Raw genomic sequence first — 11,819 nt, forward strand, 5'->3', positions numbered from 1 at the left:
AAATTAGCAAGTGACAAGATGTCCTCGCAATTTTGTTATGAATACAGTTTTCATATCAACCGTCGCCGTCCTTAAGAATTTCGATGAAAGTCTTACTTTATTAAAAGAAATCGCCAGCGGTGAAGCGTACCTGAAAATTCCGGATTCGGTGTCGGCTGCCATTCTCCGTCTTCACATGTCAGTGATGAATAATCAGGGTCTTGAAATGCGAGGCTGCATCGCACTCCTACTGTTTCATTATGTCGGGTAAGATTCTGCCCCACCACCATGTGCCATTCGATAAATCCCAAACCGATGGTAATATACAGGATGCTTTAAAATTACATGAACATCATCAGAACAATACAAGTCTTGCTTTGCGTCAGGCCATTGCATTAATTTGCTATTGTAGTGTAAAATTGTGTATGTGCGATATGACTGATACCAAAAAGTGAGATTTACATAATGATATAGTTTTTGCGATTTTCATTTTGTTCAAAATTGAATCCGTGACTTTTACACAGGTAAAAACGTTGGGGGCGCTTTGTCTTCGGAATACTTGCAAAATAACAGGAGTGAATCTCTTTATACATGTTTCATGGTTTGTCGTACAGCGATTCCAAGAGACTCCTATTTTACAGCGATGAATGTAAAGAGAAACGCCACGGGGTATTATCCATAATAACAAGGATGTTTTGCTATTTCATTTTCAAGGTGAATGCGCGATAATGTAACTGAGAACGTACAGGCGCGTGCTTGCTGGCCACAGACAAAGTGGTGCCAGGATAATTCAAATAAGTTTTATTGAGTTCTAAAATGCTTTAGGTCCTCTTAATCTGTAACAGTGCATCTGAGTTTATGTACACGATGCCTTCACCTAAAGGTCTGGTGAAATGCCCATGTTGCAAAATCACAGAAATACAGTTGATGGTCTATAAAACAGTTACATTCATTTCTTTTTTCGTTTAGCGCGCGTGATTATGAAATATGGCAAAAAAAAAATGCAATGTGGGCGTGTCCCCCGAGCCTCTCCAGTCGACTTTTTTCGGCTTTCCGAAGTTTGCCCGACTCCGTATCTCATAACGGGAAGTAAGTATTTCACACGTCCGTAAGCTCCCCACGGGGGGTAACTTCTAGGGTTTCCGCTTACATGGTCAGGACAGTGTCCTCCTTCACTATGGGAAGACGTTGTTCTTTTGGTGGCTGTGACAGCGGCAAGAGCATGAACGGCTCAACTGTAAACTTTCTCAGTGTTGAGTGTTTGAACCATAATGTGCTTGTCTCTTCTGGTTCATACGATCGGCCACGGTCCCTCGGCTGAGCCTGCCTAGCTACTCGCTACACAGAAGGTTGGGACCGTAATGCAAATCAACTGCATGGACACCAACACTGAACGTTGTGACTGCCACTTATAAAATGCACTAGTCTGAACGTCGGGACCGCAATGCAAATCAACAGTAACTTAAAACGTAAATGGGACAGTGATTAAAATGAACTACAACACGGAAGGTTGGGACCGCGATGCAAATCAGCTGCATGAACAGCAACACTGAACGTTGACCATTAAAACGAACAACAACACGGAACGTAGAGATCGCGATACAAATCATGAAGATAGAGTCCTCCCTGATACAAATCGACAGCAACACGTAACGCGTCGTTGAGACGGCGATTAAATTGACTGAATTGAAGAACACTGAGAACAACGGGGAATACCGGATCACGAGGACTGGACCGCGATGCAAATCGACCCTCAACATGGAATTAAATGCACAACACAGAACATCTAGACCGCAATGTAATCAACTGCAACACCGAACCTTGTTGCCTCGATTAAAAGCGTATGTCTGCTATGTATAGCAAAAGTTTCAATTCTCGCGAGCGAGCGTTCCTATGCCTGCTGTACACTAGCCCTGCGTACGATGCTGTGTGTTCTGCTACAGCTAAATGTGGTGAGCGGGGCGATTAGCTGTAGCGGAACACACAGCATCGTACGCAGGGCTAGCTGTACACCAGACAAAATTACGTCAAATTTATCGCGAGGGCTCGATTGCGTTGTCAAGTTTCAATTCTCGCGAGAGTCATTTATGCATGTTGTACACTAGACTAAATGACGTCAAATCTCTCGCGAGACTTGGCTCGATGTACGACGGAAATAACGCAATAATACGGAAGTAGACACAGTATTTGTGAATCGCCGAGAGAGAAGCGCAGATTAAACAAAAGACTAAAAATCCACGTTTTTTCTTTATTTTACCATATTTTTGAAACAAAAATCAGTTTCGCCACTGTGGCGAATTAGGATCGATTTTTTTCGCCACTTCGGATTTCGATTCGCATTGGCGAACGAACGTGGCGAATGGGCAGCACGGGGTACGAACACTGAGGCTGTTTTGTTAGCGGATACCGGGCAGAGATAAGGCGGCGTTGGACCGCTATTCGATGTAAATGAACACACCTGTGACGTCACAGACGGCCAACCATGATCCCCGCTGCGGGCGTGACCTGAGTGTCGCAAAATGACCCCATGAAAGCCGTGCATAGAAATATCAAAAAAATTAACACTTGCGCGTACTTTTAGGTTGCAATTATGTTGCGAGTGTAATAGTATTGACCCCCTGGAAGATATTCAGTCACATGAACGGGACCATTTCACCAGACCTCTAAATGACCCAGAGCATGGGTTTAAACAGAGTTCTGATCAAAGCACCGTCCCTTTGAAATAAAAAAATGCAAACTTCAAAGCAGAAATAGGCAAAGAGACTGAGATACGCAGAGACGCGTAGAAGTACAGACCAACCTTTAGACTCGGGACTGGGTGTGTCCAATATCCGTTTATACAGTGACTCGATGCCTCTCCGAACATGATCCGATATAAACCACCTCTCTGATCAGTGTCACACTTAAAAGTCTGATATCCTTTATGGAACGGGTTTCCGGTAACAGTGCCGTCGTCGATAAAACCAAGATAAGTGCAGTCTTGCAGATTAAGGGAAACATTGAAAGTTCAAGATTACGAACACTTATGTGAATTCTTCAATAAAGAGTATATTATACTCTAAGTTTATGATCGGTAGCTGGTAAACTCATTTCAATATAACATTAATGCAGACCAAATAATCAGTATCGTTCAAAGTAAATAAATAACTTATCAGATCCGAGAAACAAAGGGGAATAACAATAACAACAGGGTCATCTTAAGTTAATAGTCTTAAGCCAAGCAAACCACAATTTACCGTTTATCATTTGAAAGAAATTCATACTTTGATTATACAATGGAAATATCAAGCTGAAATCGTTAATGATGTTTAATTTTGGAGATGTAATGCGACAAACACCACTTTCGGGCAAGCAGCGTTTCGTAAGCTTGTTGCTTACTGGTAGACTGAATATAACTGACAGTATTTTATCATTTTAATATGTTCAAAACAGCCAATCAGCCATATATAGTATACATGCTATAGTTTTAGACTCCTTAAGTTGACCTTCACAGCCGCCGCACATTTGCCGACCACTGTCAAAAAATGTTAAAACTTACTGCACACTCCTGGCCATATTTTGCATGGCTTTGTTTCCGTTGCATGGCCAATGCACTGCCTACCTCCATCGGCGGGAACAGGTCACGTCGCATTTCCTGGAGCGCATGCGTACGTCCCAAATGCAATGATCCTGACAACTGCTCCATGGCGACCACTTTCCCCATCCGCCATCTTTATTGAAAGAGCAAATAAACAATTACAAACAAATGACATTGGAAAGGTCATTCAGGACTTCAAAACTCACCACTTTCTCTGTCATGAAATACATTGTTCCACTTTGCATTCAATGATGTTGTTGACTGTTGATATCCACCTCCCACATCGATTCTGGAATTTGTTATGACAGGAGCACTTGTATCGATTGTTACCCCACTTGAAACTGCTTCAGTTGACAATCCAACGAAGTCAATACCTGGTTTCGTCGACGTACAAAGAGAAAAAAAGTGAGGCACTATGTAATTTATAACAGGCGCTGCGTTACATAGGATGAGCAGGCATTGACAACACATCGGACTTTGCTCATTTTAATTCTTATATTAAAATTTTTAGACTAATATTATAATAGATAATGTAGCATAAGCATCCTTACGCAAAATGTTTTTTCTTCTTGCAGCGTGAATTTCCAAATCATTCACTTTAGTTTCATGTGTAACAGTAAATGCTACATTCACTTCTCTTTATGCCTACATATTTCATGTATTCAGTAAATGTAACATCTACTGCAATGGTATTTACCTCTCACTGTAGCATAGTAAGTATGTCCAGCTTGTAACGTCGATACATGTAAGTAGACCCAATTAGCAATACCAACGTCCTGGAAATCATGAACATCAAGCCCACCTGGGTATGTCCCTGCAATGATACATTAAATGTAATAAGTATCAGATTAACAACATCACGAGGACCTACATTACCATTCCATGAAGAATAGGATTCGCTGGGCTCGGGTTCTATTTTATACGTCAAAATTAGTTTTTTTAACCATGCTAAAGATAACCCAATGCCATCTTTTCACAAAGTCGAACAATATGTTAGTTCACGACACCTTGATTGCTCGATTGATTCTCATAAATGCAATCTCACAAAGGGTTTTTCGTTTCAATTGCATATCCGACTAAGTTGGATTCTGTAAGGTTTTTGCCCTTTTCAAATCGACTGACTAAGTTAAGTTAACACACATTATATACTAGTTACTGAAATAATCTTTTGTAACGTACATGAATTAATATAAAGATATGAACTATTTCAGTAGGATCTATTTTAGTTCATGGATCATTTTTATCGATGAATGAACGTAGCAAATATTCTATAGCAGTGCTTCTCAAAGATGAACAGGGTGACGTCATAGTATAAGGTGTCGATGGAAAAACATAATGGCAGCAAATAGGTCATTTCAACTTTGAGTGTGTAATATGCATCAACTTACCCACAGCGACTTCATAGTTATGTATCCCACTGTCATGTGAGGTACGTCCCGATTCTTCAACGTCGATAAAGCTTTCCCAGTTTATGACAAGGTGAGATGTTGACGTCTATATGGAGAATGTATGTTTTTTTTTGTCAATCTCAGTAGAATGTATTGGACAAAATTATATTAACAGCATCATAAATAGGATGACCAACACATCGTAACACTCATTATGGGATAACGTATGGATAAAATTGAAATCAGTAAAATGGAAAGGAGACTACATGGTTCTTGTTCTGCTGACAAAGTTAGACATTATTATTACCTGATACTGCATTTGTGGCCATCCTATCCAAACTTTACCGGCCTTTGGCGGGGTCCAATCAACTGTTATTCCATCTGAACACTCTGACATCACTGGAACCTCTCCTTGACCAGCTTCTCCACCAGAATGGCTGCTATTTGCATGTATGCATATATAATATCTGTGTCCATGTTGTAGCTGTATATTTGGAATGTTAGCAAAATTGTCCTGTCGAAAGCAATGGTAATTAATACATACATAAGCTAACCTTTGTACGTGTAGACATTTAATTGAATATTTGGCGACTTACTGTGTCTGATGGAAATCGTTCAGACAATCAGCTGAGTCAGACCTTTATTACTAGTTTAAAAGCCTTCCTGACTGTACACGACAGTGAACTACGCTGCTCGTCATCATAGTCTTTCTTGTTATCTTTCTGTTATCCCTGTCATCACAACCAATTGTGCATTTCCATTTTTACCGGTTATGACAACATGAGTGAAAATGCCGTTCGCCGTGTGAAGATTGAAAGAAAAGCATACAATATACTGTACGCTATATCAATATAGTTAAGGAAGACAGAGCAAAGTCATAGACTTCAACCGTTGTGATACACTGAAACTTACAACTTTAAAAGACAAACCAGAATGTTATCGAGCTAACAAATGTGACTTTAAGTTTAATCTGAAAGTGTGTCCTGACTCAGTTTTATTTTCGAAGGTCGAAAATTCCACTTTTTTACGAAGTATGGAATGCACTTGTTGTAAAATTACTACAACAGAGACGCAACTGAAGAAGATTACCCGTGTTGTTCCACATGCAATGACATTTGGTGAGTTACATCCATAAGATTCATAGTTAAGTCCATCACCGTTTTCCTTATATGCCCACGTATCAACAGCCTCATCTATAACAACTTTCCAATCATATTCTGCATATCGTAGTGTCGGCCAGACAGCCGATAACTTATGCCTTGAAGGTGTGTACTCAACATCAGCATGGGGCCACTTGCTGTTTACCTCTAGATAGATATCTCTGAAATAAATGCATTCAGCGCTGAGTACATAGCTAGTAAATATAAAACAAAGTTTCTAAAACGTCGATTGTATTCCATATGTTCCCTGTCAGTATACCTGTAGATGTAGGTTAATTTATTGTTGAAATTTCTAAACGTTTCACCAAGTTAATTGCCTGTGCTGAACTTACTTTACATCGCCGTGTTCGTCAGTTTCCCCAACAGCGTCAATTACGATATTAGGAACAACATACAGTGGATCTACTGAGTCACAGTCCACTATTGTCTTATAGATCGTTGAGTATAGACCTGCCTTGTTGTGACCACGAATTGCAAGGTTCAGACAGTCAGAAAAGATGAGTTTATCTTCCAAGGTTGCTGTGTAAGTAAGCTAAAAGTATAAACAATCATAGTGTTATGTAGAATTGTAGTTGGTAAACGCAATTTTACAGAGGGCATGAAATATGAACCTAACAATTGTGCGATGCATTGATATTATATTTCACTGATGCGGAGTGTTATATGACTTTTTTAAGTATACAGGAGATTTAAAATCCAGGTTTTGATCCTGTAATAAGTTTGTTTGTGTAAAGCTTTTCTACATATAAAGAAACTGTTTTTTTGAACACCAAGTATTTTTTGAAGGGTCGCAGTCAGAATAATTATAAAAACTACACCTCGGCTATTGAAGTAATCATTTTAGGGTTGGAATTCAACCGAGCGGATTTGACTGTGATGTTTTCTCTGGGTGACTAGATAAATACCATTAGTTGTGAGTTCGAATTCTAACGAGAACTTATTAAATTTGAGAGTCTTCGAAGGAGTGCGACGAAAATAAACACGTAAATAAAAGACAACGCATTATTTAACTGCACTTGATTGAAATGAGCTTTTACGTTTCATCTTTGAAATTTGAAAAAGAAATTTATAACGTCAGAAAACATGACCTAGTGGGTTGTGTAACATGGACAAAATCTTTTAAAACGAGAGTCTATACCTTGTTTTCGTTGTGATTGGGATTGGTGATCTTCATCCATTTATACAGGAAATTTCCATGAGTTGAAGCTTCAGTATCAACAGCAATGTTCCATTCATAGTAATCCATGTATTCCTCACTTTCAAGTTTTCCGTTTAATTCTACGTTGACAAATTCCGCCCATGTAAATTCAAGTAATAGCGAGCTAAGACAAAACAAACATACAATAATAGTGATGATTGTTGTTGTTTTAGTTGCTGTTGCTGTTGTTGTTGATATAGTTGATGCCATATAAATATCGACATAAAGCCATTGACGCTGGGTCTTATTGCGCATGTCTTGCATTTAAATACCCATGCAAAACTCCAATTGTCGGTAGATTCAAGTTCATATTGTACGATATTAACCCTACATGGATTTACATCACTTGCTGTTCGTTCTAGAAAATGTTAAACATAAAAGGTGAACTGAAAAAAATTAGTAGTTTAAACACATTCGTAAGAGAGCTTACCCATTGTAGAAGATGTTTTCAATTCCTTCTGAAACTGGATTGTATGGTATTACCCAAAAGCCACTGCTGTAAACTTGTTGGAAACATCCATCGGGGAAACAAAACTTGACAATTGTACGATAGCGATCGCCAGGGGTAAGGTTCATTCCAGTAAATTGCACATACTTGGCAACATGCATACGATCATATTGATGGACAACATCCCATGTTGGGTATGAACTATATAAAGATGCAAAATGCAGAGATAAAAACATTCATTGATTCAAATTTGTGTCATGAAGTACTTGTTCTTTCTTTCTTTGACTTTGTAACATGGTAGGAGACGCTGGCATTACTCACCTATTTTCACAATTTTCCCTCTCAATACCAACTTCAATGTAGCTAATAAAATCCATAGTTTTATTATTTACGATCCAGTGGGCAAAAACTGTGGATTTTGACGCTTGGTACTCGATGTCATCAGAACATTGTAATCTACTGGTGTAATCATGGTGACTCCTATCAAAATAGGTATCATTCTTTCCTGAAAAGGAAAATGCACATCCCCTGTATAAAACGTTTACGTCTCAATGTCTGAACATATCGAAAGAGACAAAAAAGAAAAATATTACCAGTGTAGGGTAGAATGAGCCTCAGGGATAGATAGTTTGACTCTCAAACTTTTGCATTATTTTGAACTACCACTTGTGGAGTTCATTTTAAAGCTCTTTGAGTAAAAACTATTAAATGTGTTGTTTTTTTGAAAATTGATAACATTATTTTTCTTCATAACGTTAACATTTGAATTTCAAATATCGGTAAATCTCGGATAATTTCTTTCTCTTCTACCAAATGTGCATGAAGACTCCCGATCTATATTCATGATTTTGAAAGAGCATGGCCGAAATATTCCGAATGGAAACTTTGAGCGAAAGTTGAAGTCTTTCTCTTTCGAGGCACGTACTAACTTAAATGATTAAATGAAGTTGATTCCCTCAGGTTTTCTGAAGCGATCCGCAATATGCAGTACTTGTATTGTGAGTATGCCATGGTCACATATTTAAACATTCGGATACAAGTATAAGCTATATGTTGAAATGAATGTTCGTATGAATAGGAAGAATCTAAATTCAATTTATTATGCTTTACCTTTGTCTGCGCAACCCATGCCATCGAAAACAAAAGCACCGTCGATAACATCGTTATCCGATAAGATGGTAACGCCATCTGAACTGGCAGTTACGAAGCCCGATTCAGACTGTGCTCTTACAGTGATGAAATATTTCTAAATTTGAAGATAAATAGACATTGAGAGATAATGCGGTGATCAGGACGCTCAAAATGAAAATAACAAGAATGTGTTTCTGAATAATTATAAGTATTTAAGACCACAATGTGGCGAACGATTGGATCACTAAATGTTTAGAACGGATATATACTGATGAAGAGTAATAATGTATGTCATCCAAAATTCTGTACAAATGTTTCAGCCTTCCCTAGTTCCAATACGTCGTCAACAAATTTGTTTACTAATATGTGCAAATGAACTCAAATTCAAAATGAAAAGCAAGATTACCTCATAGTGAGATAGTAGAAGTCCATATAGAGAATACTGAGTTTGAACACCAACGTTTGTAAATTTCACGATGTTGTCGTCACCTGGAGAAGATCCAACAGCTATTTCATATGACACGTCCTGGTAAGGGTGCGCAAAACCATGCCAACGTGAATGAAGCTCTGTAGATACTGACTGAAAATCGATATCCGGAAGTTCCTGTAAGAAAGACATTTTGATGAATAAGGATTTCCTCCATTTTTGTCTTGGGATGGTGGTATAAATCGAAAGTACACCTATCCTGATTTTGCGGGATCCAACTCGAGCTAAGAGTTACAGTAAGCGGGAAATTGATCTACCGTTTCTGAACCTAAGAGAAGTTACTTGTCATATTATTCCGATGAAGTTATCCATCGAGTTACAAGTATGTGTCGTTGCGTTTAAAGAAGCATAAAAGATTGGCTAAGTTCAAAATTCAGAATTATACTAATAAAGCAATAACTCACCCCAAAAATAACACCTGCACTTTCTGGATTGACGGTATCTAAGACAACTCCAGCTGATGGCAAATCAACTAGATGTCTGTAAGGTTCTGATGTAGCGGTAACAGTTAAACCAGCAACGTTGGTAACTTTGATAGACATGTAGTAGATATGGTCACCGTGCAGGTCCCAGTCTAAGATATCTGTTGGCACGCCTACACACGACGGTTGCTGTGTTGTCTCACACATGCGACTTTGAAACTCACTCACGGGGGTAAATTGTAAAAGTTGAGTTCCATAGGGTGTACTACCTTCATATTCAAATATTAAGACAAAGATCGTTTGTAAGAGTATTATACTCACAGAATGCCAATATGTAAAAGCTTAAAATACCATAATACGATGAAATACAAATCTCATTTGTAAGAGATCTGCGACGATCTGCGACAACCTTATTAACTGAAACCTTCTTCTTTGTTCCTTAGAACACGGTAACGTAGCATTAACTCTTACCAACAGCAACTTTATAATCAGATAGTGGTTCGGGGTCGTCCTTCTCAAAGAAACTATCTTCATCCCACTTAGCTACAAGATGACCCTGGCCGTCATACTCTTCATATTGTACAATAATTACCCCTGTGAATTCAGGTGCTGTTACCTCAACGATAATTGGCCCAAATACCTAAGTATGTAAACAAGCAAATAAACACGTTTTTAACAATATGTAATTATTCAGTGGATGTCATTATTCTATTCATGTCCAAAGCTTTTGCGAATGAGTCATTACATTTGGTGCTGGAATTTAATGACGCAATGGTACGCTTTGCAAGGTAGCCGTCATACTCAATACCAGTGATTTCGAATGGCAACAGAATGAAGAAGAACAAGTACAAACAAACAATAACCAATTAAAGCAAAACCACTTGAATCAGAAACGTAATGCGCAAAGTTACATGAAACTGCTACAATACCAAGGACGTTCGTAAACCTGGCAAGTATGGAAGACATACAAGATAAGCTATCTCTACATTTATAATTGGTTTTGAAAATAAGATTACAAAATGTGTAAATATGCGACGGCAATTTTTGCACGGAAAGCCATACCTTTGTTGTAGTCAATCGTGCCCTGTTTATTGACTGGACGACAATGTAGAAAACGACACCTTCCCCGAGATTTGGATGGTAGGTGATGAACCTTGGATGTGAATGTGTAGACGTAAGAGGCAGTATATCGGCATTTAAACCCTGACCTGTGCTACTCAAACCAACAAGGTAGTCATAAACTCCACTTTCATCGTCCCCTCCTCTCCAAGAAACATCCAGCTATATGGTGTATTGAAAAAAATATATGTCACTTAAATTAAATACAAGACATCTTTTTGCAGAGTAACATCAAAAAGCAATTTACCGGATGTTATTCGCATACATTTTGTACCTACCATATTTTCATTTACAAGAAATGAATAATCTTGATACGATCCGACCCTAAGACAGTCAGTATCGTTACTGCTTTCATTCTTAAGGCTACCATCACTTTTACGCAGATGAGGCCATATGTGGACATCGTCAACCGGAAGGGCAATTTGCCTAAAATGGAATGTAAAATATTACATGTCATTCTTATGTATCTTATATATGTAAGACACAGTATTAGTACATCTAAACAACCAGCAACGGTAAAGATGTACATCATTTAAATAACGTTCTTTGCAAGAAATAAAACAATTAAGTAAAATTGCGAGGAGTTCCAATACTGTTATATCTTGACCGGTTTATACTTGAAGAAAGTAATTACCTACGCAAGTAATGTTATCTGACTGCAAATGCTATCCAGTGTCATCTCTGGTAGAGGTCTAGAGGTCATCCCCTTTTCAATATGCTGCCCTTCAAGCATGGCTGCTATTTTTCAGCTCTCGCTGAACACAATGCCTGATTACAGAGAGTCTATTGTCGCAGTTGACAGAAATTTACATCTAAATACAATATAATTGATGTGTAGGGATTACTGGATGAGGCAAGAAAGCTAGTTGAAGAAAATCCTGATGGAAATATTTAATTATTTGCATATTAA

The 11,819-nt window shown here is 38.3% G+C and overlaps 1 protein-coding gene and 1 long non-coding RNA gene across 2 annotated transcripts; both read right to left on the minus strand.

Annotated features, from left to right (window-relative positions):
• Positions 1-4,943: 4,943 nt before the first annotated feature.
• Positions 4,944-6,250, minus strand: LOC139137873 (uncharacterized). Its single transcript, XR_011553469.1, has 3 exons — positions 6,034-6,250; positions 5,252-5,458; positions 4,944-5,050 (listed from the first exon to the last, which is right to left on the minus strand). It is a non-coding gene; the product is annotated as an uncharacterized lncRNA (long non-coding RNA).
• Positions 6,251-6,432: 182 nt separating this feature from the next.
• On the minus strand, positions 6,433-11,307 carry LOC139139480 (uncharacterized). Its single transcript, XM_070708393.1, has 10 exons — positions 11,188-11,307; positions 10,853-11,071; positions 10,262-10,430; positions 9,773-10,059; positions 9,288-9,485; positions 8,861-8,996; positions 8,072-8,255; positions 7,733-7,951; positions 7,243-7,426; positions 6,433-6,636 (listed from the first exon to the last, which is right to left on the minus strand). Exons 1-10 carry the CDS (start codon positions 11,188-11,190, stop codon positions 6,433-6,435), a joined length of 1,803 nt encoding a protein of 600 aa, XP_070564494.1. The 5' UTR covers positions 11,191-11,307.
• Between the last annotated feature and the right edge of the window lie 512 nt (positions 11,308-11,819).

The sequence above is a fragment of the Ptychodera flava genome, chromosome 8 (assembly GCF_041260155.1).
Source record: "Ptychodera flava strain L36383 chromosome 8, AS_Pfla_20210202, whole genome shotgun sequence".
In the NCBI taxonomy this organism is placed as follows: domain Eukaryota; kingdom Metazoa; phylum Hemichordata; class Enteropneusta; family Ptychoderidae; genus Ptychodera; species Ptychodera flava.

Excerpts from the sequence above, each read along its gene's own strand:
- LOC139139480 (XM_070708393.1), bottom strand. Across the intron at positions 7,427-7,732 it reads GAAAACATCTTCTACAATGG|CTCGCTATTACTTGAATTTA; the intron begins GTAAGCTCTCTT and ends GTTTTGTCTTAG. Across the intron at positions 6,637-7,242 it reads CCAATCACAACGAAAACAAG|CTTACTTACACAGCAACCTT; the intron begins GTATAGACTCTC and ends TTATACTTTTAG.